General features: G+C 48.6%; 1 protein-coding gene across 9 annotated transcripts in view; it reads left to right on the forward strand.

Annotated features, from left to right (window-relative positions):
* The window catches only part of Mcf2l (MCF.2 cell line derived transforming sequence like), a 173613-nt gene that overhangs the window by 45909 nt on the left and 106934 nt on the right, over positions 1 to 20770 (forward strand). For 2 of the 9 annotated variants that reach the window (XM_008848410.2, XM_008848418.2), the window contains exon 1: positions 11323 to 11410. The exons of 6 other annotated variants lie outside the window; for them this stretch is intronic. In XM_008848410.2, the coding sequence (XP_008846632.1) occupies positions 11332 to 11410 (79 nt within the window). In that variant the 5' untranslated portion in view covers positions 11323 to 11331. Of the gene's footprint in view, positions 1 to 10666; positions 10856 to 11322; positions 11411 to 20770 lie in introns of those variants that run through there. One more of the 9 variants, XM_008848414.2, reaches the window with a different exon arrangement.

The following is a 20770-nucleotide window of genomic DNA, read 5'->3' on the forward strand; positions in this document are numbered from 1 at the left end:
GGAAGCTGACTTTAGGATAGTAGGCCACACGCCGGCTCCTGTCCTTTGTCCGGGTTGAGTGCACTCTAGATAACTGTTCTGTTTCATTTGGGGAGGGGAGTGGAGCCCTTCGAATGCTTTGGTTGTCTTCTGAGAGTGAAGACAACCATATTATGCTCTAGGGCTGGTGCCAGGAGCTGCCACCCCTCTTCAGAGGTACCTTTTATAACCCTGCCAAGAGCCCTCCTAACCCCATCTCTGACCCTATGGCAGGCTACTGCCTCCATTGGGATATTTTGGTTGCTTTTTGAGCCTTGAATGGTGGCAGTCCAGGTCTCCTCTGGGGGTGGGGTGGCTGCTCCTGCTTGGGCATGGTCTGAGATCCCCAAGATCCTCACTCCACGCCTGTGCCAGTTCCCGTTGCTGCTCTAACAAAGTATCACAACACAGAACGCCAAACAATGCAAGCTTGTCACTTGGCAGCTCTGGTAGCCAAAGCCCCAAGTCCAGAGGTGGGCAGGGCTGGTCCCTCTCACAGGTGCAGGGGGAACCTGGCCCCTGCCTTGTCCAATGTGTCCAGTGACCTGAAGCCATACTGTTGACCTCTGACCCATCCTCCCATTCCTCTGCCTCAGAGCCACCTGCTTCCCTCTGGAGGACAGAGATGGTTTTGGTTCCTGGATAATCCAGGGCAGTCTTCCTCCATGAGACCCCCTAACTGAAGCTCATTTGTGTCAACACTCACAGGTTCTCAGGGGAAATCGTCAGGCCTTACCCAGCTACCCTAGTGGTCCTCCAGCAACATCATTGGTTTGCCTGTTGTGCCCCAGTTCAGGGTCTCGGGCTTGTGCTGCAGAGATGAAGACTGGCCAGGTTGTGAGTCTTACAGACTTTAAAGGAAACTAAAGTAATTTTTGTTCCCTTCCCCACCTTGGAGTGCTCCCCCCCACCACATCCCTGTCTGCTGGTCCCTGGCTGTGCCTTCACGAGGTACCTGCTCTCCATAGACACCCAGGAAAGAACGTGGAACTTTTAAGGGACCCTGTGAAGGCAGATGGAACCTGTTAGCCCTCTCACATAAAGCAGAGCCTAAAACAACAGATTCAGAATAATGAAGAAATACTGTCAGAACTCTTGTTGAAATGAGTGACATACACATTGGCATCAGCTCTAAAGCACATGGCAGCCCAGCATTCACTGCATGCTCTGTGCTGGAGTGAGTTCTTGGACTCTCCAGGGAAAGCCTTCAGGCTGAGTGAGTGCCAGGCTGGCATGAGGAGCCACCTGGGGCTGGAATGCCCCCCCCACGCTCCAGAACATGGAGGAACCACATCTCTCTCCTTTCTATTGCTGTGATAAAACACTCCGCCCCAAACAACTTGGGGCAGAAAGGGTTTACTGCGTCTTACACTTCCAAGTGACAGCCCATCTTTGAGGGAAGTCAGGCAGGAACTCAGGACAGGAACCTGGAGGCAGGAACTGAAGCACGGATCATGGAGGAACGCTGCTTACTGGCTTGTTCCCCCAGCTTGCTCAGCTACTTTTCTTATATAGTCAGGCCCATCCGCCCAAGGATGGCACCATCCGCAATGGGCTGGGCCTTCCCACATCACTTAGCAATTAAGAAAGTGCCTCACAGACATGACCACAGGCCAGTCAGTGGGAGGAAATTCCCCATTTAAGGTTCCCTCTTCCCATGTGTGTCAAGTTGACAACTGAAGCTATCCAGTACCTCTCAGAGTACACAGTGCTCAGAATCCTATTGAATGGAACTTTGAGGCTTGACCCTACCTTCTCCTCCGGCTGCCCTGGCTTGCACAAGAGTTCTCAACATTTGTCTCTCCTGCTCCCATTTCCTGTGGTCCCATGGACTGGGACTGAGCCAGGGACCTCCTTTTCCTGGGGTGACTTCCCCTGATCCCAACTTTACAGGCTGCTGAGAGTCTCTCCAGGCTGCTTATCTTTCTAGTTTGGGTCCTGTTCTAGTTTGTTTCAGCTGTCAACTTGACATAGTCTCGAGTCATCTGAGTCAGTCTCAAGTGAGGGATTGCCTAGATTAGATTGACCTGGGGCTAAGTCTGAGGAATCTTCTTGATTGATGATTGATGTGAGAAGGCCCAGCCCACTGTGGGCAGCATCAGCCCCAGGCAGGTGGGCTTAGGCCTGTACAAGAAAGTTAGCTGAGGGGCTGGAGAAATGACTCAGTGGTTAAACGCATTTGCTGCTCTTGCAGAGTAGCCAGATTTTTCCATTACTCACATGGGTAACTCAACCACCAACTCAACTCCAGCTTCAGGGGATCCAGTGTACTCTTCTGGCCTCTGCAGGCACCAGGCCATGGTGAACATACATATATGTAAGCACTCACACATACATATAAAAATAAATAAGTCTTAAAGAAAAAAAAGAAAACTGAGTTATCTAGTAAGCAACCCTCCTCCATGGTTTCTGTTCCAGGTTCCTGCTTGACATCCCCCATCACCTCCCTCAATAATGGACTCTGACTTGGAAGTGTAAGAAGAAATAAACCCTTTCCTCCCTAAGCTATCTTTGATCAGAGTGTTTTATCACAGCCACAGAAAAGCAAACTAGGTCAGGTCCTAAGTCCTGTGACACAACCTTGACCCGATCCAGATGAGGTCACAGATGAACTGCTAGGTGACCTTGCAAAAGTCCCCATGAATAGTAACTGTTGTGTTGCAGGCTTGCTCCATGGAATCTAGGACTAGAGCAAGGACACTTGCCTTCCTCTCAGGATTCAAGAGAGGAACTCTGCCCTGCCCCCACCTCTCTGTTTAGGGAATCCAGCTGTTTCCTGAACTCCATAATGGCTTCTCAAAATGCAGGAGCCTCTAGGCCAGGCAAGCAGAGCTGATGAGCAGAGGGCTGGTGGAGAGATGCCCTGAACCTCCTGTGCTGTCTGGTGGGCCCACACCTTTACCTCACATCTCGTGTGCTAAGGCAGTGGGCCTCTAATTTCTCCTTGGTGGCTGCACTGGGGATCATGGTAGATTTTATTCTGGTCCCATGGCCTTGAGGTCGTGGAAACTTGAGTTTAGTTCCTGAGGCTCAGTCTTGTTCGCTTGAAAACTTCTTATTCCAGCTCTCCCACAACCCTAGCACAGGCTGGAGGGGGGCAGGTGGGGGAGCTGGAGGAACAGAGTGATAATAGAGGTCCTTGTTCCCCTCCCCTCCCCAGCTCTTCTCTGGTGCAGCATCTCCACACATGCGTGTGCTTGCAGGTATACAAATCCACCCACACAGGCATACAAACATGCACATACACAATCGTGTGAATTTGTCATCTGGTGAGGCAGTGCTGTCTTCATGGAGACCTGCATATGCCACCCTGGTGAGCATCTTATAGGATCCCTAAATCAGAGTCACTCTCTCTTGAGAGGCTTGAGTGGGTGGCTGCATTACTGTTCTCATGCCTGGCATCCAGACAGCCCAGACTTTGAGCCTCACACACAGACACCCTACCCTGCCCAGGGCTGACCCCATTCTTCCTGCTGGGCTGCTAAGTTAGCACATGTCCAACTGGACAGAAACAAGGCTTCCTCGCTGGAGGCCTGTGCTCTAATCACACTCCCAAGTTCTTCAGAGTGAGTGGAAAAGGGAACCTTTGCCCAGGCTCTGCCCCTCCCTGGTAGGTAGAATTCAGAGCCCCCACACCCCTGCCACCCTTAGCACAGAACAGTTTTCTGAACTTAAAATTTGGGCCTCTTTGTCTTCACCTTGGCTTTGAGCTGAGATTCTGGGATGGGAAGAATCCATCTGCACCCCACCCTCACATCTGTCCATCTTCGTATACAGGCCACTTTCACTGTCCTGTGATGCCCACGAGTGCTTGAGGGATGTCTGGTGATGGGGCTCTGGAGTGTAGGAGGGTGACATGGGAACACAACATGGTGACTGGTTCTGGGGAACATTGGTTTCTTCAGTAGCCTGACACCTGACACTGACATGGCACAGGCTAGGGTCCTCCAGATAGTTAGCTCTGCAGCATCCCCTCCAATGTGACAGGAATAACCTCATTTGGGAATCCAGGAAATTCACTGAGGGGAACATCAGGATTGTTATGAAGTGCCCAGCAAATCTCCACATCTGGAAAGTGGTTTCTAGTACTATGCCAGTTCCAGGTACCAGTGCACTGTCCTTGTGTTGTCTTCAAGACAACTTTTCTTGCTTTTCCTGCTGTGCTGAGTGGAACTGTGTCTGTAGAAACAATGCTGAGCCCCAGCCCCAAAACTGAAAATATGACTTGATCTGGAAACAAGGCTACTGCAGATGCAAGATGTGGTCCTTCAGGAAAGGGAACCTTCCTGCCTCGCCAGCTTCCCCGAGGGCACGATGCCTCATCCAGGTGTCTTCCTGGCATCTTCTCCCTGGGGTCTCCTGCCCATGGGGTCAGAAGTCAACTGAGTTATCCCCTCTCCTGAAGGACATCCTTTTTGACCTCATTGGACACCTACTTTTATGTGTGTGTGTGTGTGTGTGTGCATGCACACACACGCATAATTAGAAATAAATCTTTAAAAAATTGCCAAGAAAATCTGACTTGTTAAAGTTTGCAATAGACTTCCTAAGAAACATTCATCCAGGTGTTAAAAATCATGTGTTGGGCTGAGGAGATGGCCCAGTCTTTAAAGAGCTTGCCTTGCAAGCCTAGGGACCTGAGTTCAATTCCCAGAGCCCACATTAAAAAACAAAAAAGGAAAGATGATTCAGATTTTTTGAGATATTCTGTATGAAATACAACAAAATTAAATAAAAACAAATTTAAGGGGCTGGAGAGATGGATCCATAGTTAAGAGCACTGACTGCTCTTGCAGAGGACCCAGGTTCGATTCCCAGCACCCACATGGCGGCTATGAACCTTCCTTAACTCCAGTTCCAGGGGAATCTGAAGCTCTCGTCTGACCTCTGCAGCACTGCACAACATGGGTGCACTCACATACATGCAGGCAATACACTCATATACATAAAATAAAAATAATAAATAAAAATTTTAAAAACAAATTTTAAAAAGGGGGGGACTGAAGAGATGGCTCAGTAGTTAAGAACACTTGCTGAGGATCCAGGTTCATTTCCCAGCACCCGCATGGTGGCTAACAACCATCTGTAACTCCAGTTCCAGAGGATCCAATACCCTCTTCTGGCCTCTGCAGGGCATTGCGCACATGTAGTGCACTTACATACATGCAGGCAGAACACTCATACACATAAAATTAAAATAATAAATATCTTAAAAAACAAAAAAGGTGGCTGGGTGTGGTGGTGCATGCCTTTAATCCCAGCACTCAGGAGGCAGAGGCAGGTGGATCTCTGTGAGTTCAAGGCCAGCCTGGTCTACATAGTGAGTTCCAGGACAGCTGGGGCTACAGTACAGGGAGACCCTATCTCAAAAAGACCAAAAAAAAAAAAAAAAAAAAAAGACTGGGTAGTGTTATGAGTTTGTAATCTCACTCCTGGTGTATTAGTCAGGGTCCTCTAAAGGAACAGTACTAAAAAATGAATATATATGAGGACTTATTAGATTGGCTTACAGGAGAGAGTCCGAGTAGTCCAACAATGGCTTTACCACACTGGAGAAGCTGAGAATCCGGTAGCTGCTCAGCAGTCCCAATCTGAGGCTGAAGGCCGGAAAGATTCGTGAAGGTCTGCTGTCTTCAGTCTATGTTGGAATCCCGAGAAGTTGGTTCAACTATCAGCGAAGGGCTGCCACAGAGCAAGATGAGCTCACCAGAGAGGGAAGGCAAGCAGGCAAAAAGCAAAAGCTCCCTTCTGCCATGATCTTTTATTTTATATGGGCTGCCACCAGAAGGTAACACCCACATTTAGGGTGGGTCTTCTGGCTTCAAATAATATGATCAAGAAAGTCTTTCTCATTTCAGTTAATTCCAGATCCAGTCAAGTTGATAACCAAGATTAGCCATCACATCTAGGGAGGCAAAGGCAGGATACCTGAGACTCCAGGCCAGTGAGAGACCCTGTTTTAAAAAGAAAGGTGGGGACTGGAGAGATGGCTCAGCAGTTAAGAGCACTGGCTGCTCTTGTAGAGGACCTGAGTTCGATTCCCAGCACCCACATGGTTAACAACCATCTGTAATTCCAGTTCCAGGGGATCAGACATCCTCTTCTGACCTCTGAGGGCATTGCACAACATGGATGCATTCACATACCTGCAGGCAAGACACTTAACACACATAAAATAGAAATAGGTTTAAAAGGCGTACAATGCATAAGGAATAACACCTGATGTTCTCTGGCCCTACACACACACACACACACACACACACAGAAAAAGAAAAACCGTGTGTTACAAATGATATATATTGTGGTACAATTTTGTATAAAAATGCATCAAAGAATAAACAAGAGCTCTTATCTGGGCGATACTATTATTTTATTGTTTCTAAGGTATGCACAGTGATTTTGTATTCAGACAAAAGTGTCAAGGTATGAGTTTTATCCATCAAAAAGTAGCAGTTGTTTATGTGAGAACATAGGCAAAAGTTTTTTTTTTTTTTTTTTTTTTCATCACAGAACATGTCTGATGCTCCCTACCGAGGGATTGTGTTTCCCTCATGCTAATGTAGTATGCAGACTCAGGCTGAGTCAGGAGAGAGTTCTGCAGCTCTGTCCTCACTTCTCCTCCTAGACCGGAGAGGCATCCAGGGTCCTACGCTTGGAGACTATGGCTGAATTACAGGTACAGTTTCTAGGTCTCTCCCAATGAAGTCTTGCCCCATGAGGGTCCATATCATCACACTAGCCCTCTGGAGCCAACCATGGGCCAGAAATCCTGGGCACACTTCCAAATTTCCCTGCCGTGTCCTTTTTTAGATAACCCAGCTGGTGATGAGTTTGTGGTGTTCCCAGTCCATTTTGGACTCCTTCCTCCTGGCAAACGGGAAATGCTTGTTGGCTCCTGGGCCCAGCCCTGTCCCTCTCCCAGCTCCACCTCAGAAGGGGTGGCTCCTTCAGGCCTGCTCCACCCCCTGTCTGCTCACTTTCTCCTGGTTGCCAAGGAGATGGGGTATCCAGGTGTAGCCTTACAGCATCTGCCTCCCTTCTGGGGCCTGGCCTGGGGTTGAGCTGCTCCCCTGGGGCCCTTTCTGCAGCAGCCAGGCAGTGAAAAGGAAAGAGGTTGGCCCCTGGGTCACCCTAATACCTCCTGGAACTGCTAGGGGTGGGACTTACCTTGAGACCTAGGGTAACTGCCAGAATGCCAGAGGCCATTACAGCCATTCTCCTCAATGAAGTCCTGGAGGCAAACACTTGGTCAGAATCTGAATCCTGCCCCTGTGGCCCACTAGTGTGTGTTCTTTCAGGGAGTTGTTATAATGGGAGGTTTTAGTGCAAAAACCAGGGCTCCTGTACCCAGCAAGCTCAGCTTGGCCACCCATCTCAATATGCCAATTAAAAAAAATGAATGACAGTGAAAAGCACAGAGAGATTTACTCGATGTGGCTGCATTAGCAAGAAGAACAGATAGGGATCCAGTGACTCCACATATGTCTTTGGGGTACTGACCTGAGCTTTAGGTTTAAACAGCATGAACTGGACATGGGGAAGAGGCTTGGGTAATTAGGCAGTCCTAGACTTGTGGTTTAGTGAGGGATCTGGTTCTGCAAAGTGCTGTGAGGAAATACATCTGAGGGGACAGGGACAGGTGGTTCTTAGGAGATGATTGCTTCTGCTCCTGGATGTGGCCTCACCCTCACTGGGGATGGAGCCTGTCTTCCTGTCTTGTGAGCAGCTGCTGTTCTGGGTATTCAGTTGAATTCTTTACCTTCCATTGCTGTGACAAAACACCAGACAAAAGCAACTTAAGGAAGGAGGGGGTTATTTTGACTCACAGTTGGAGGGTACAGTCTGGAGTGATGGGGATGATGTGGAGGGAGAAGTGGGGGGGGCATGCTACTGCTCAGCTTGTTTTCTCTTTTTCATTCAGTCTGTGGCCTCAACCCATGGAGTGATACCATCCACATCCATTAACCTAATCTAGAAACTCCCTCAGACGTGCTTAGAAGTGTGTCACCTAGATATTCTAGATTCTGTTGCTTATAATCAATATTGACCATCATACAGAATGACTCAAGAGGAAAAGTTTGCACAATGACTCATCTCTGTGCCTTCATCAAAAAAAAAAAAAAAAAAGGAGACAATAGACACAAAGTGTAGGCAGAAGCATCAGGCTCTCATCCTGCTTCTCCTTCACCTGTGGGCCCATGTAAGGAGTCTATGATTTTTCTTCTTAGTGCCCAGTTCACTGATACAGCTCTGTTCCTTACTGTAAAATTGTGGTGGTAAGTGTCACATCAGGAGAATTGAAACAACTTATACTGACATTCTGAGAAGGTGCCTGGAACATCGGGGTGCTCCACAAAAGTTAGCAGGGTGCTTTGAGTTGTTTAGGAAACCACTCAACCTGGAAAGATGGCGTTGCTCATACCACAGTTTAGGTGTAAGGCTTGATAGAGAAAGACTCAGCTCAGGGACTGGAGTCGTGCAGCTGTGGCTACAGCAGGTGCATTCTGAGTGGCTGGAGACCAGGGAAGCACCAATAGGGCTGGAATCCAAGGCCATGGTGAAGAATTCCCTCCTCCCCACAGCTTCAGTCCCTCTCAAGGAAGCACATGACTGGATGAGACCCAAACAGCTAACCCAAAGAACCTAGTTTAAATATTAACCCCATCTAGAAAATCTTTACAGTGACACCAAGGCACAGAACCTGAACAAGTGCACAGGTGTGCGGCCAGCTGAGTGTACAGTGATGTCAACCCTCCATAGTCAACAGGCTCTACTCTGAGGCAGCCATTGGAGTTGGAATGTGGAGTCCTAACACACTTGACATGGCCCCACCAGAGCAGTTCTTTGGCACAGTGGATGGAGTGGGATGGGATGGGATGGGATGGGAGGAGGCTGAGGGATGCATGGGAAATCTCCCCAGGGGGCAGGAGGTCAATGTAGGCAGGAAGCCTAGTCACCTTTCCCTTTGCTTTTGAAGATAACATGATGTTTGCAGTGGCTCTGAATATGGACCAGCTGGGCCCCTATGGGAATGCACAGATCCAGGTGACAGCCTATGGGTGGGGAGACCCCAGGGTTCTCACACATTGAAGTCTGGGCCGCGCAGGAGCAACATCACCATAGAGGTCTGTCCGTGTAGGACAGCTGGAAGATGAGACCTCAGAAACCCTTGGGAAGGGGAGTCCTGAATTTCAGTATGTTCCCGAGAGAAGGCTGGCCTTCTCTGAGGCTGGAGACCTGCTTGGCATGGGGGAGATGCAAGTGGCAAAGGTTCTAGAGCTGGGGACACAAGTTTGGGACAGACCCTCTAGGCTTACTTTTTTCAGCTGACACACAGAGCCTGGCTCCTGGGACCATGGGCACAGCATGGGTTGCTTTAACACTGAACAACCCAGGCTTTGCCTGTCCACATAGTGGGGTGCTGTGTCCATTCCACACCTCCCCACTCATTGCTTCTTGCCTCCATGAGATTACTTAAAACCAAGAGACACTGCTGGTACTCAGGGGGGTTGATTTTCTCACTGTTTTCCCAATACAATCTCTGTGTGATTATTATATGGTAGGGGCTTTATTTTTATTATTTTATTATATATATATTATTTTTATATTTTATTTATTATTTTAATTTTATGAGTGTTAGGCCTGCATGTATGTAAGTGCACCCATGTCATGCAGTGCCCATGGAGGTCAGAAGAGGGCATTGGATCCCCTGGAACTGGAGTTATAGATGGTTGTTGGTCACTAGCTGGGTGCTGGGAGTTGAACCTGGGTCCTCTGCAAGAACAGCCAGTGCTCTTAACACCTGAGTCATCTCTCTAGCCCCTGGGGGCTTTACTTTATGTGATAATTATTTTAAAGCTCTTTCTTGTCTCCCAGCCCGAGTTATGAGGGTGAATACTGGGACATCTTCATCTCTTTACTCCTAGCTCAGTGCTGAAGATCACCATGCCCGGGATGATGCTTGTGTGTATTGTTGGACATTGCATCCTGGTGCACACATGTGTCATTGGACACAGTAATGCTGATGCACATGTGTCTCATTGGACACTGTATTGTTGGTGTACACTTGTGTTGGACAGGGTGGTGGTGCACACATGTACTGTTGGACCCTATGGTGCTGGTGTACACACGTGTTGTTGGACAAGTGGTGCTGGTGCACACATGTACTGTTGGAAAGAGCAGTGGTGTTGTACACATGCGTTAGGGTAGTGACGGTGCACAGGTGTGTTTTGGACCCTGTGGTGCTGGTGCATGTGTTGTTGCACACCACAGTGTTGGTGCACAAACATGTTGCACTCCTCGGTGCTGGTAAATGCACATGTTGCATACCACAGTGCTCGTGCACACACATGTTGTTGCACACCACTTGTGTTGGTGCACTCATCCTGTTGGCATGAACTGCACTTTGAGACTCAGCTCTCAGTGTTGCGCTTCCCTGGCCCCAGATGGAAGGGGCACTTCTGAAAGAATCTGTTACCTGTCCTACCAAACCACAAAAGGATGTCCAGCAGCTGAAGAGGCAGGTGCTCCGCCACGCTGTGCAAAGGTATCAGTGCTCTGCAGCAGCGAACCGGAATCTGCCTGGCACTGGTGGTGTCAGATGCACAGCGTGGCTCTCTGCCAAGCATGGCGAGGTTGGAGAGTACTGGGTCTGCAGCTAAGCTTCCTTCAGGCGTACGGGTGTCTTAGGGCCCACAACGCCCTTGTTAAGAGAGTCAAGTCTCCCCCAGGCACCTACAGACCCCCGTTCACCTGCGCGCCACGGGAGGCATGAGACCTCATGGAGAGCGTGCGCTGGGCTGCTGCGGCCTCTGCACCTGCCCGGCAGCAGCAGGAGGTAAAGGGAGCACCCTGGGCAGGAGGAAAAGGGGGCACCGGGTTCACAATCAGTGGTTGTTGGATTGCGTCCCCGCAGCTGCTCCTTCCAATCCCGAAGAACGTGAGCCCTAGGCCAGGGGGAAGGGCGAGGGCAGACTTGTGCGTCTGCGCAACGGGGCTTCCAGGTGCCCTCCCAGTGCATGCAACAGTCCCAGGTGCCCACCGTAGCGCACACGCATGACTCCCAGGTGCGGGGTGGTGACACGCCCGGCAGGCGCAGAGCTTCCGCTTCCGCTAAGCGCCCCCCGCCCCCCCATCTGCGCAGGGCGCGCCCCCCTCCCACTGAAGCAGAGACCAATCCTGGGAAGCCAAGGAAAGCGCCGCAGCCCCCTCCCTGTTCCAGCCGCGCCCCCTCCCCACCGTTCTGCCCCACCCAACAGCACCTCTGGTGCAGTCGAGGCCGATCTGCTGGGGGACGTTTTGTTGAATCGGAGGATGAGGTTTTGGCTGAGAAATGAAGAGATGGCTCTAGAAGAAATGGTGCAGAGATTAAACGCGGTTTCCAAGAACACTGGTAGGAGGAGCCGCTGGCCTTGATTGTATATTCTTAAGCTTGGCATCATGTGTTGAACTGTAGAGAATTGCATCCAGTGTCTATGTAACCACCTTCACTTCTCTCTCTTAGCACCGATAACAGGAAAAATAGGCACAACGAGTATTTTCTGGTAGCTAATAGCTTTGCCTGGATTGACAGTGTGGTTTTATTTTGTCTGAGATACTTTAGAGAATTACAGATCAGTGGTACAGGCTTTCTAGGAGATCCGTGTTTGCAGAGTCATTTGCCTGTTAGGGAGTCTGGGGTGGGTTGGGAGCCTTACTTCATTTGCTTCAGTGGCCATGGACTGGAATGGTCCATAATCCCAGCCTAGGCCCTTCAGAGCATGGGGTGGGGACAGGAAGGCAAAGGATGCTCATTAGGGATGTCTAACCCTAAGACAAATGTTTAAAAGTGGAATAGGTAAGAAGATGAAGGACAGAGTAACTGGACGTTGGTTTTCTGGATTGACAGATTACTTAAAATAAGCCACCAGAGGCAGCTGCTGACTGCTGTAGATTTCAGCCCTCAGAGCTGACAGCCTGCATCTTGCTGTTGGCTTCCATTGGTCATGCTGAGGGTTCCTGCTGCTCTGTCCAGAGCTAGGCACCACTGACTAGTTTTCCCTGACTTGGAGAGGAAATAATGGTATGCCATTAAAAGTAAGTTGCTGGGTTTTTGTGTATTATGTGACATTTGTAATTATCTAAATAATACTTTCCTGAAGGCTTAAAATTTTATCAGTTGTCTGGGTTAGGTGTGGCACCCCCCTCAGTGAACTAAAGAACTAAATCTGAATAACCATCTAGTGGGATGGCCACTTTTGAAAAGATTCACTCTATAATGATGGTTTTGCAATAGAAACTACCATTTGTTATATGTGGGTGAAAAGAAAAAGCATTTATGCTGCCTGTCCTCTTCCTTTCAGAGATGCAGCTGATTTTATGTATTTTGGGATGGGTGTTACTTGGATCTAGATGGATGGCGGACCCTGTGGAGCCTGCCTGCCTCCACAGGAGGCCCAAGGGGGGAATGGGACCTCGTTGCTCTTCCCACCCCTGCGTTTGGCTGGTGTGGGGATCACGGAGTGGGAACTGCTCCAGTAGTGATGTCATCCCTGGGTATTAGGCACTGATATTTTCCTTGTGGGCTCCAAAGGACACATGTGCATTTTAAGTTGTAAAAATGCTCTCAGAGGAACAGAACCAGGGCTGGCCATTCACTGAATGTGCTTGTCCAGGCACCCTGGGCTAGTCCTTGGTAGCTGCCATTGTCTTCTCAGAAGTAATAGCCCTCAGACTTCAGTCCTCTGGTGCTTCTTCAGTATTGGAGATGCAAACTTCACCCAGACCCTCAGATCCGGTTGGCAGGCACCTCTGTTATGAGCATCCCATTGTTCAGTCAGGGGGATGCTGTCCACATCTGTACCCTGCCTGCCTCCCGTCCACACTGGCCTCTTCCCAGCACAGTCCAGTCTTTATTCCTGTTATGGTCCTGGGGAAGCAGGTATTAGGGTTAGAGGCTGTATGTTATGCAGTGGGGGCAGTAGTGGTGCACAGACATCACAGGCACTTGCTCACACCCATAAAGGAGTGATATGGGTCAACATCGCAGCCATCGCCTCAGGTTTACATCTAAACATGTCCTCAAGAGTCCCCCTCTATCGTGGAGTGTAGCTCAAGGTCACGGAGTTGTTCATGTTAGGATCAAAGCAAGGGTAGGCTCTGGGAGCTTGATCTGGTAGCTGGTATAGCTACTCAGAGTCAGGGGACTGGAGGTCACAGCTGAGGGCTTGGGCACAGTCATTATTCTAGAGCTGCATGTAGCCTGACCTTCTGTGGCTCTGCCCTGAATTCACAGTAGGCAGGCAGTCTGTGCTGTTCAAGATAAGCTGCTATGTTCTAACCTAAGATCTGAATGTTGCATCCCGTGACCCAGAGCCTTCTTACCAGAACTGTTCTATACATTAGGCCATGATACATGCTGTCTGAGACCTTGACCTTGAGTCTTTAGATTTCCTTTGTGCTTCTGAGTCTGACTTTAACACCAAGGCTGGACACTTTTCCAACAGCACAAGCCTTCTGGATACTTAGGATCCTTTGCAGCATGTTCATATCTTTTGGTTTCTCTTTAGATTTTTAGTAATTGGTGAAAAGCAAGAAATGCTTAGGGGAGAAATGGTGTGGACTCAGATGATTGGAGCATTTGAGATACATAGAGATGTCTCTGAGTTAGGGTTGGCCACACCAGAGCTTCTGACTCAGGAGGTCTGTACAGCAAGGTCTGAAAACTTTCAGTTTTAAGTTCCTAGATGATGAAAATAGTGCTGGTCCAGGAATCTAACATGGAAAACTGCTGTACTGGGAGAACCTTTAAATCCAGCCTCATCTTCTCCATTGACAGGGAGTGAAGACCCAGATGTTTTCATGAGTAGATGGTTAAGTGGGTGGATGGATGGGTGAGTGGGTAGATGGATAGATAAATAAGAGGTTGGATGGGTAGGCAAATGTGTAGATGGATGGATGGATGGATGATGAACAGATATGTGGATGGATTGCTATGTGAGTGCAGATATGAATAGGTGAGTAGCTGGGTATATGCATAAATAAGAGAATGGATGAGTGGGTGTATGTATGTATGTATGTATGTATGTATGGACAGATACATGGATGGATGACTATATGAATGGGTAGATGAATAGGGGAGGGGGTGGGTGGATGAATAAATAAGAGGATGGATGGATATGTGGACTTATTGAAGAATAGGTTGGTAGATCTATGTGTGGATGGATGGTGGATTAATATGTGTATATGTAGAGAAGAATAGATGGGTAGATGGATGGATGGTGGTTAGATGGATGGGTGAATGGAGGGTAGGTAGATGGATGGATGAGGAACAGATGTGTGCATGGATAAGTGGATGGATGGCTATATTGGTGAGTGGGTAGGTAGATGGATAGATAAATAGGATGGATGTGTGGGTGAACATGTGGATGGTTGGGTGGATGACGAACAGATATGTTGATGGTTGGCTAATTGTGTGGGTAGATGAACAGCTGAGTGGGAGGATAGATGGTTGGATGATGGATGGTAGATGGATGAGTACTATCAAGATAGAAGGGCAGAGGAATAGAAAGATAGCTCAGTGGTTAAGAGCACTGGCTCTTGCAGAGGACCTGGGTTTGATTCCCAGCACCCACATGGTGGCTAACAACCATCTATAACTCCAGTTCCAGGGGATCTCTGACCTCTGAGGGCATTGTATGAAATGGGTGTGCTTACATTCATTCAGGCAATACATTCATACATATAAAAAATAAATAAAATATTTTTTAAATGGAAGGTAGATGAGATTGCATACAAAACAGAAAATTGTAAGCTATGTCATGTTTTAATATGATCCAAGTTTCAATGCTGAGGACAGACAACTTTTAGCTATTTATGGTAAGAAACAGATCACTGACTTGCCTCAGAACATGAGTGATGAGGGATGATGACAAGCCTGTCTGACTCCATTGGTTGGTGGTCCCATTCTCTGTGACCCAAACATCTGCTTTCCCTCCTACCCCATCCAGTCATCTCATCTACCTCACGCTCACCACAGTCTTAGAGGAACTAAGCTTCAGCTTGTCTTTCAACCAATAACCCCCCTGGAGAGTTTGTTCCAGTGCTGTTAACATAATGGCATCTGAGGGTGTGTGTGTGTGTGTGTGTGTGTGTGTGTGTGTGTGTGTGTGTTCCTGACTTGCTCTTCTGGAGAACCCCCAGCATCCATGATGGTGTTTTCTGACCAGATTGGAAGAAAGGGAACTGAGACTTGACAACCAGTTCTATCACTCACCTCTAGAGAAGCTGAAATGGGAAGTGAACGTTCCTTGTGTGATCCTTGAAGTTTCTTGGTAGCAAAGACAGATACCGTTGGATAGGGTTGGTGAAGAGAGTGTTGATGTGAAGGTCTTGCAGGTATTCACAGATGCTCTGATGAAGGTGACGGTTGTTATGCTCAGAGGATAGTGCTCTACAACACTGGCGTTTCTAACTTTGCAAACATTGGAATTCCTGACAGTAGGAGTGGGCAGCATTTCTGGAAGAGCATTTCATCAGCGCCCCCCCCCCGCCGTGTGCACAAACACATGCGTATGCACATGTGTGCACATGTGTGTAGAGTCTAGAGGACAGCCTCAATTGTTGTTCCTCAAGTGCTGTCCACCTTGTTTTTTGAGACAGGGTCTCTTATTGTCCTGTAACTCCATGATGTGACTGACCAGTGAGTCCCAGGGATCTGCCTGTCTCTACCCTCCAACGCTGGGATTTGTCCCACTGCACCTGGCTTTTTCACATGTGTTGGGGCATTGAACTTGGGTCTTCATGCTTACAATGCAGCACTTTACTGACTAAGCCATTTCCCCATCCCCAGTGTCACTTCTGTTCTCACCAGCTGTTTATTCTTGGGATGCTGGATCATGGAGCATATGAGTTCTCCCACCTCCCTGGGTACCTGCTCTGAGGACCTAGAAGAGCCCGTCAGCACAGTGTCGGATATCTCTGTGGCTGTCACAGGAATTGTAAAAGGGTTCCTCACCCTGTTCTCTTCTTGTGAAGGTTGTGGTTTTCCTGGGTTCCTTTACAGAACAGAGGCACAAAGGAGGAAGTAGGCACTGCATCACAGATGAAGGAAAGGTGTGTGGGGCTGGCCATGTGGGAACTTGGTCTCTGCTCCTTCCCCATGAGCCAACACTTCCTGTAACATGGGTCCTTCTGTCTGTCTATCCATCCTCAGTAAGCATTTGCTTATAGTTATGCATGAACTATGGCTATGAATTGGGTCACTGTGCTTGTAGGTCATATAGAAAATGCATAGCTGGTAGATTGGGGAGATTGCTCAGTGGTTAAGAGCACTTTCTATGCAAGCATGAGGACCTGAGTTCAAATTTCCAACACCCACATAAAAGTCCAATGTGGCTATGTGCGCCTGTATCCCTAAAATTGTGTGTGTGGGGGGGGGTAGAAACACTAACCAAAATGGTGAGTTTCAGGGAAAGACCCTGTCTCAAAGCAATAAGGTAAGGATAGGTAGAGGAAGATGCCTGACATCCTTCTCTGGCCTCCACATGTGCACGCTTGGGTGCACATACCCTCTCTCTCTCACACACACACACATACGCATATACAATTAAAATGAATTTTAAATGTTCTCTGACTGTTGTTGGCAAAGGGATGCCTACCTGAGGCAGAACCATGCCCTGTTGGGAATAGAAGTATCTTCTTGCCCCTACTGACCCAAGCAGAGCACAGAGAAGCAGTTATGGGATGGGAATTAGGAAGGCAATGTCAACTGAGGAAAATATTAGGTATCTGTATAATTTAGAGACAAATCTAGCTATATGGAAGGACATGCATAGGCTCTGCAAACCTGCTGTGCCCTGTGGCTGCTGGTCATCTGGCCTGCTGTGACCCTCTATGGGTGATGATCACATGACTGATGTCACCAGGACCACCCTGAGGTGGTGGAGTTTCTAGGACCTCTGGCACAGAGAAGCCTCAGGCAAGGTTCAGCACACAGCTCTCTAAGGAGACTGTAAAACAAGGGCTTCTGTCCTCCTCGGAGAATCCCTGCCCAAGCCCTGAGAAACTCATATAAGCTAGTAGGAAATCAGACATCTGGGAGGAGTCGTTCTAGAAAGTTTGAAGCTGTCAGTGGGAGAACACAAACCCGCCATTTGTTCTTTGTAAGTCATAGGGATTCACTGGCTCTTATGTGTCTAAATTGGATTCTCAGCAAATGCTCGGGGTTTTCCTTTACTCTCTTAATAATGGTGCTAAAGAAATGAGGCCCATCCCCAAAGCACAAAATCCAATTTCTCAACTTCAGAGGCAAGCCTCATAGCTGTGCTGTTTAACTCTCTGAAGGAAAGAACCAGTTTTAAATTTCATTAATGACATTGTTAGCAGAATATTAGAGGTGGAGAACCAGTCCCCCAAATAGCACCTCATTCTGTAAGGATATTTGATCTTTGAAGATTTTTGTTTGTTTGCTTTGTAGTGCTGGGGATTGAGCCTGGCCTCACACATGGTAGGCAAGCACTGTACCCTTAGCTGCACCCAGCCCCTCCTTTGTGAGTGTGTGTGTGTGCCAGTGCCAGAGATGAACCTCAGATGTTGTACCTCAGGAGCTGTCTACCTTGTTTTTTGAGACAGGGTCTCTCACAGGGACCTGGGGCTTGCTGATTAGGTTAAGCTGGCTGCGAAGTGAGTCCCAGGGATCCTCCTCTCTCCACAACTCACCTCTCCCAGTGTCGGGATTGCAAGCACTCACCACCGCTCACAACTTTCTATATGGTTGTTTAGATTCAAACTGAGATCCTCATACTTACACAGAAAGCATGTTACTGACTGATCTGGCTCCCCAACTCTCTCCCCCTTTTGATTCAGGGTCTTAATTTATAGCCTGGCTATCCTAGAACTCAATAGTAGACCAAGCTGGCCTTGAACTTGTAGCAATACTTCTGCCTCTGCCTCCCAAGTGCTGGAATTACCTGCTTCCCCTGTATCTATATTTCCTACATTAATGTTTTGGGCATACTCTCTATCATGTGTGTCCAACCCACAGCCCAAGATTGCTAAACATGTCACCCAATACAAGATCGTAAAAAAATACTTAAAACATGAGATTGTTTTGTTATTTTATTTTTGTAACTTGATTGTGTGGTTCTTGATTCTCTAGGATGAACTTGGTAATTGACAGTGTCACGTCAGTGTCAAAAGGATGGACACACCTGCTAGATGTTATCCTGATTGGGCAATGTGCTGTAGCCACTATTTTAAAAAGCTAAATAAATCAGGACTGGAGAGATGACTCAGTAGTTAAGAGCACTGGCTACTCTTGCAGAGGACCCAAGTTCAAATCCCAGCACCTATGTGGTGGCTAACAACCATCCATAACTCCAGTTCCATGGGATCTGAAGCCCTTTCTGACCACCTTAGGCATTGCACAACACCGGTATACTTACAGCATGCAGGAAATATACTCACACACATAAAATAAAAATAATAAAACTAACTAAATAAAAACATTTTAAAATGCTAAATAAATCAATGTTCATTTTGAGAGCAACAAGTTCTGGCCTCTGTGAAGACCCTGTCTTTGATGGTTTAACTGTGGGACTTTGGGAGCCCCAGTATCTGAGGCTGCAGGTTCCTTACTGGTCACTTCAATTCCAGGCCCAACCTTTCTCTCTGCTGGTGGGAAGAGCCTGTCCTTAAACCCCACAGAGAGCCTCACAGCCGAAGCAGCCTATGAACACAGCACCAGTTAGAAGTGACTAGCAGAACTTGTTGACCAGGACCTGGTCACTCCCTCATGCTCTTCTGGGACAATGGGGCAGACTCTGAGGCTGCGCATGGTGGCACAAACACCAAGCTGATTCCAGATTGACAGGCCTACCCAGGTCTTCCTTCCTAGCAAGTGTGCTAAGCCGCTGGACCTTGCTGTAGGGACCTGGACTGGGACTGAGTGAAGAGACTGTCCATGAGGCATGTGGCTGCTTCTAGGCCTCTGCATTCCTCCCAGCAATGCGGTGGCACACTGCAACAAGAACAAAGTGTCTCCTCATGCAGGTCCTGTGGAGTGGAAAACCCAGAGACCCAATGGAGTCAAAGGCAGAGCAGGCAGTGTGCCTAGATCAGAGGAATGGATGTCTGTGGGTAGAGCCAAGCCTATGGCCACAGGGGTTTTTGGGTGCTGCTCAGAGGAAATCTATCCACCTCTATGTGTCCTTTTCTCTATGAAGTGTTTGCAAAGCGGGGAACCCTTTTCTGGCACCAAGGTGCACTTTAGTCCCTCTCCTGTAGAGCAATGGCCTTACTGGCTGTGCTCAGCCCCAAGCCAGGCCTCTCTGCTCACCCTGCAGCTCACTGATATGAGGCCTACACAATGGCTCCCTGCTCCCCAGACACAGTGAGTAAAAACTTTTTTCACTGCTTGCAGCTTTACAACTTACTAATATAAATTTCTTAACAGTAACTTGAGGCTACACTGTAAAATACACTCAGAGGTCCTAAGAAGTTGACCCACTCCTCAAGTAGCCCATGATTGCATAAGCTCCCAGCCCACTTGGGGAGCCTTAGGTGGCCAGTGTAATACAGTAAGAAGTTGGATCTCTGCCATGTCTGTGTGTTGTCACAGGGGTCTACCAATGAGCAAAGGGCAGAAAATGGCCATCAGTTGCTGGGTTACCATGGCAGGCTCTCCGAGGTATTCACAGGACTACACAAGAAGAAGAAATGAGCAGGTTATAGGTAGGGACCATAGCTCAGGATGAGTTTTTGAAGAAGGTTTTAGGGCTGTCTTTAAAACATGTGGGAAGAGAGACTTGAGCTAGGTGGAAATGCTGTGAAGTGGTATGTGCTGAGTGTATACAGTGCTCAGCACATGGTCCTATGTCCAAACTTCATGCCCTGTGGTACTTCAACACTTGCCTGAAGGGTGGAGAGAGGCGTCAGGACTGATCCCAGCCCATGGATCCAACTAACTGCTCATGTGTGGTTTCTGTGGATGCGTGGTAATCTGGTTTCTGTGGGATCAAGTGTTTAAGGCTCGATCCCCTACCATCAGAAGAGTCCTGGGCCCTGGAAGTGCCTCATTAAATGTGTCTTGTTTCTCTGTGACTGTGGAGACTCTGGGTGAGGCTGGGCATCTGCCTGGGCAAGGGCAGAGGTAGGCGCAAGCCCCATCAAGGCAAGTGGAGCTTCCCTCCCAATTGGTTGGTGGTTTTCTTGACTTCTGAGTGGAGATGCCCCCTTTTGTGTTTCTCTCTGGCCTTCTGTGATACAGCTGGTAGGCCTAGTCTGCTGGGTTCTGATGGTGGCCCCAGAAGCTGCTGTGCTGAGGCCAGAGAACAGTCTCCATGGATGCACGAGGTAGGAGAAGGAGGGAGAGGGCCTGTCTCTTCAAGGACAGCTGGCCATGCTCACCAGTCACACTCAGACATGCAGATCTAACTACAGACTGCTCTGGACAGAAGCACCTGTTATGGGATGCTGACAGTGGGCATCTCAGCAGCCCTCCTATGAGTGGAAGTAGCTGCTTCCTTATCCCCCGGACCCCAGCGGGAGGACAGGTGAGAAGCAGGTCCTGGGAAGAGGGGCACTGTGCTTGACAGAGAGCAGACATGCATTGCCCTGCTGCAATCCAGGCACTGCTCCTCACATGGGCTCTTGGGGATTGGGGCGGGGGGGGGGGGGGCGGGAGTTGGGCGGGGGGGGGGGGCAGAAGGGGCAGGGACCAGGCAAGTCTCCACCCTTGCCACTGTCTCTTGTACCTGAAACCGATAAGGATATC

Source organism: Nannospalax galili, unplaced genomic scaffold (assembly GCF_000622305.1).
Source record: "Nannospalax galili isolate Female #2095 unplaced genomic scaffold, S.galili_v1.0 scaffold744, whole genome shotgun sequence".
Classification (NCBI taxonomy): Eukaryota; Metazoa; Chordata; class Mammalia; order Rodentia; family Spalacidae; genus Nannospalax; species Nannospalax galili.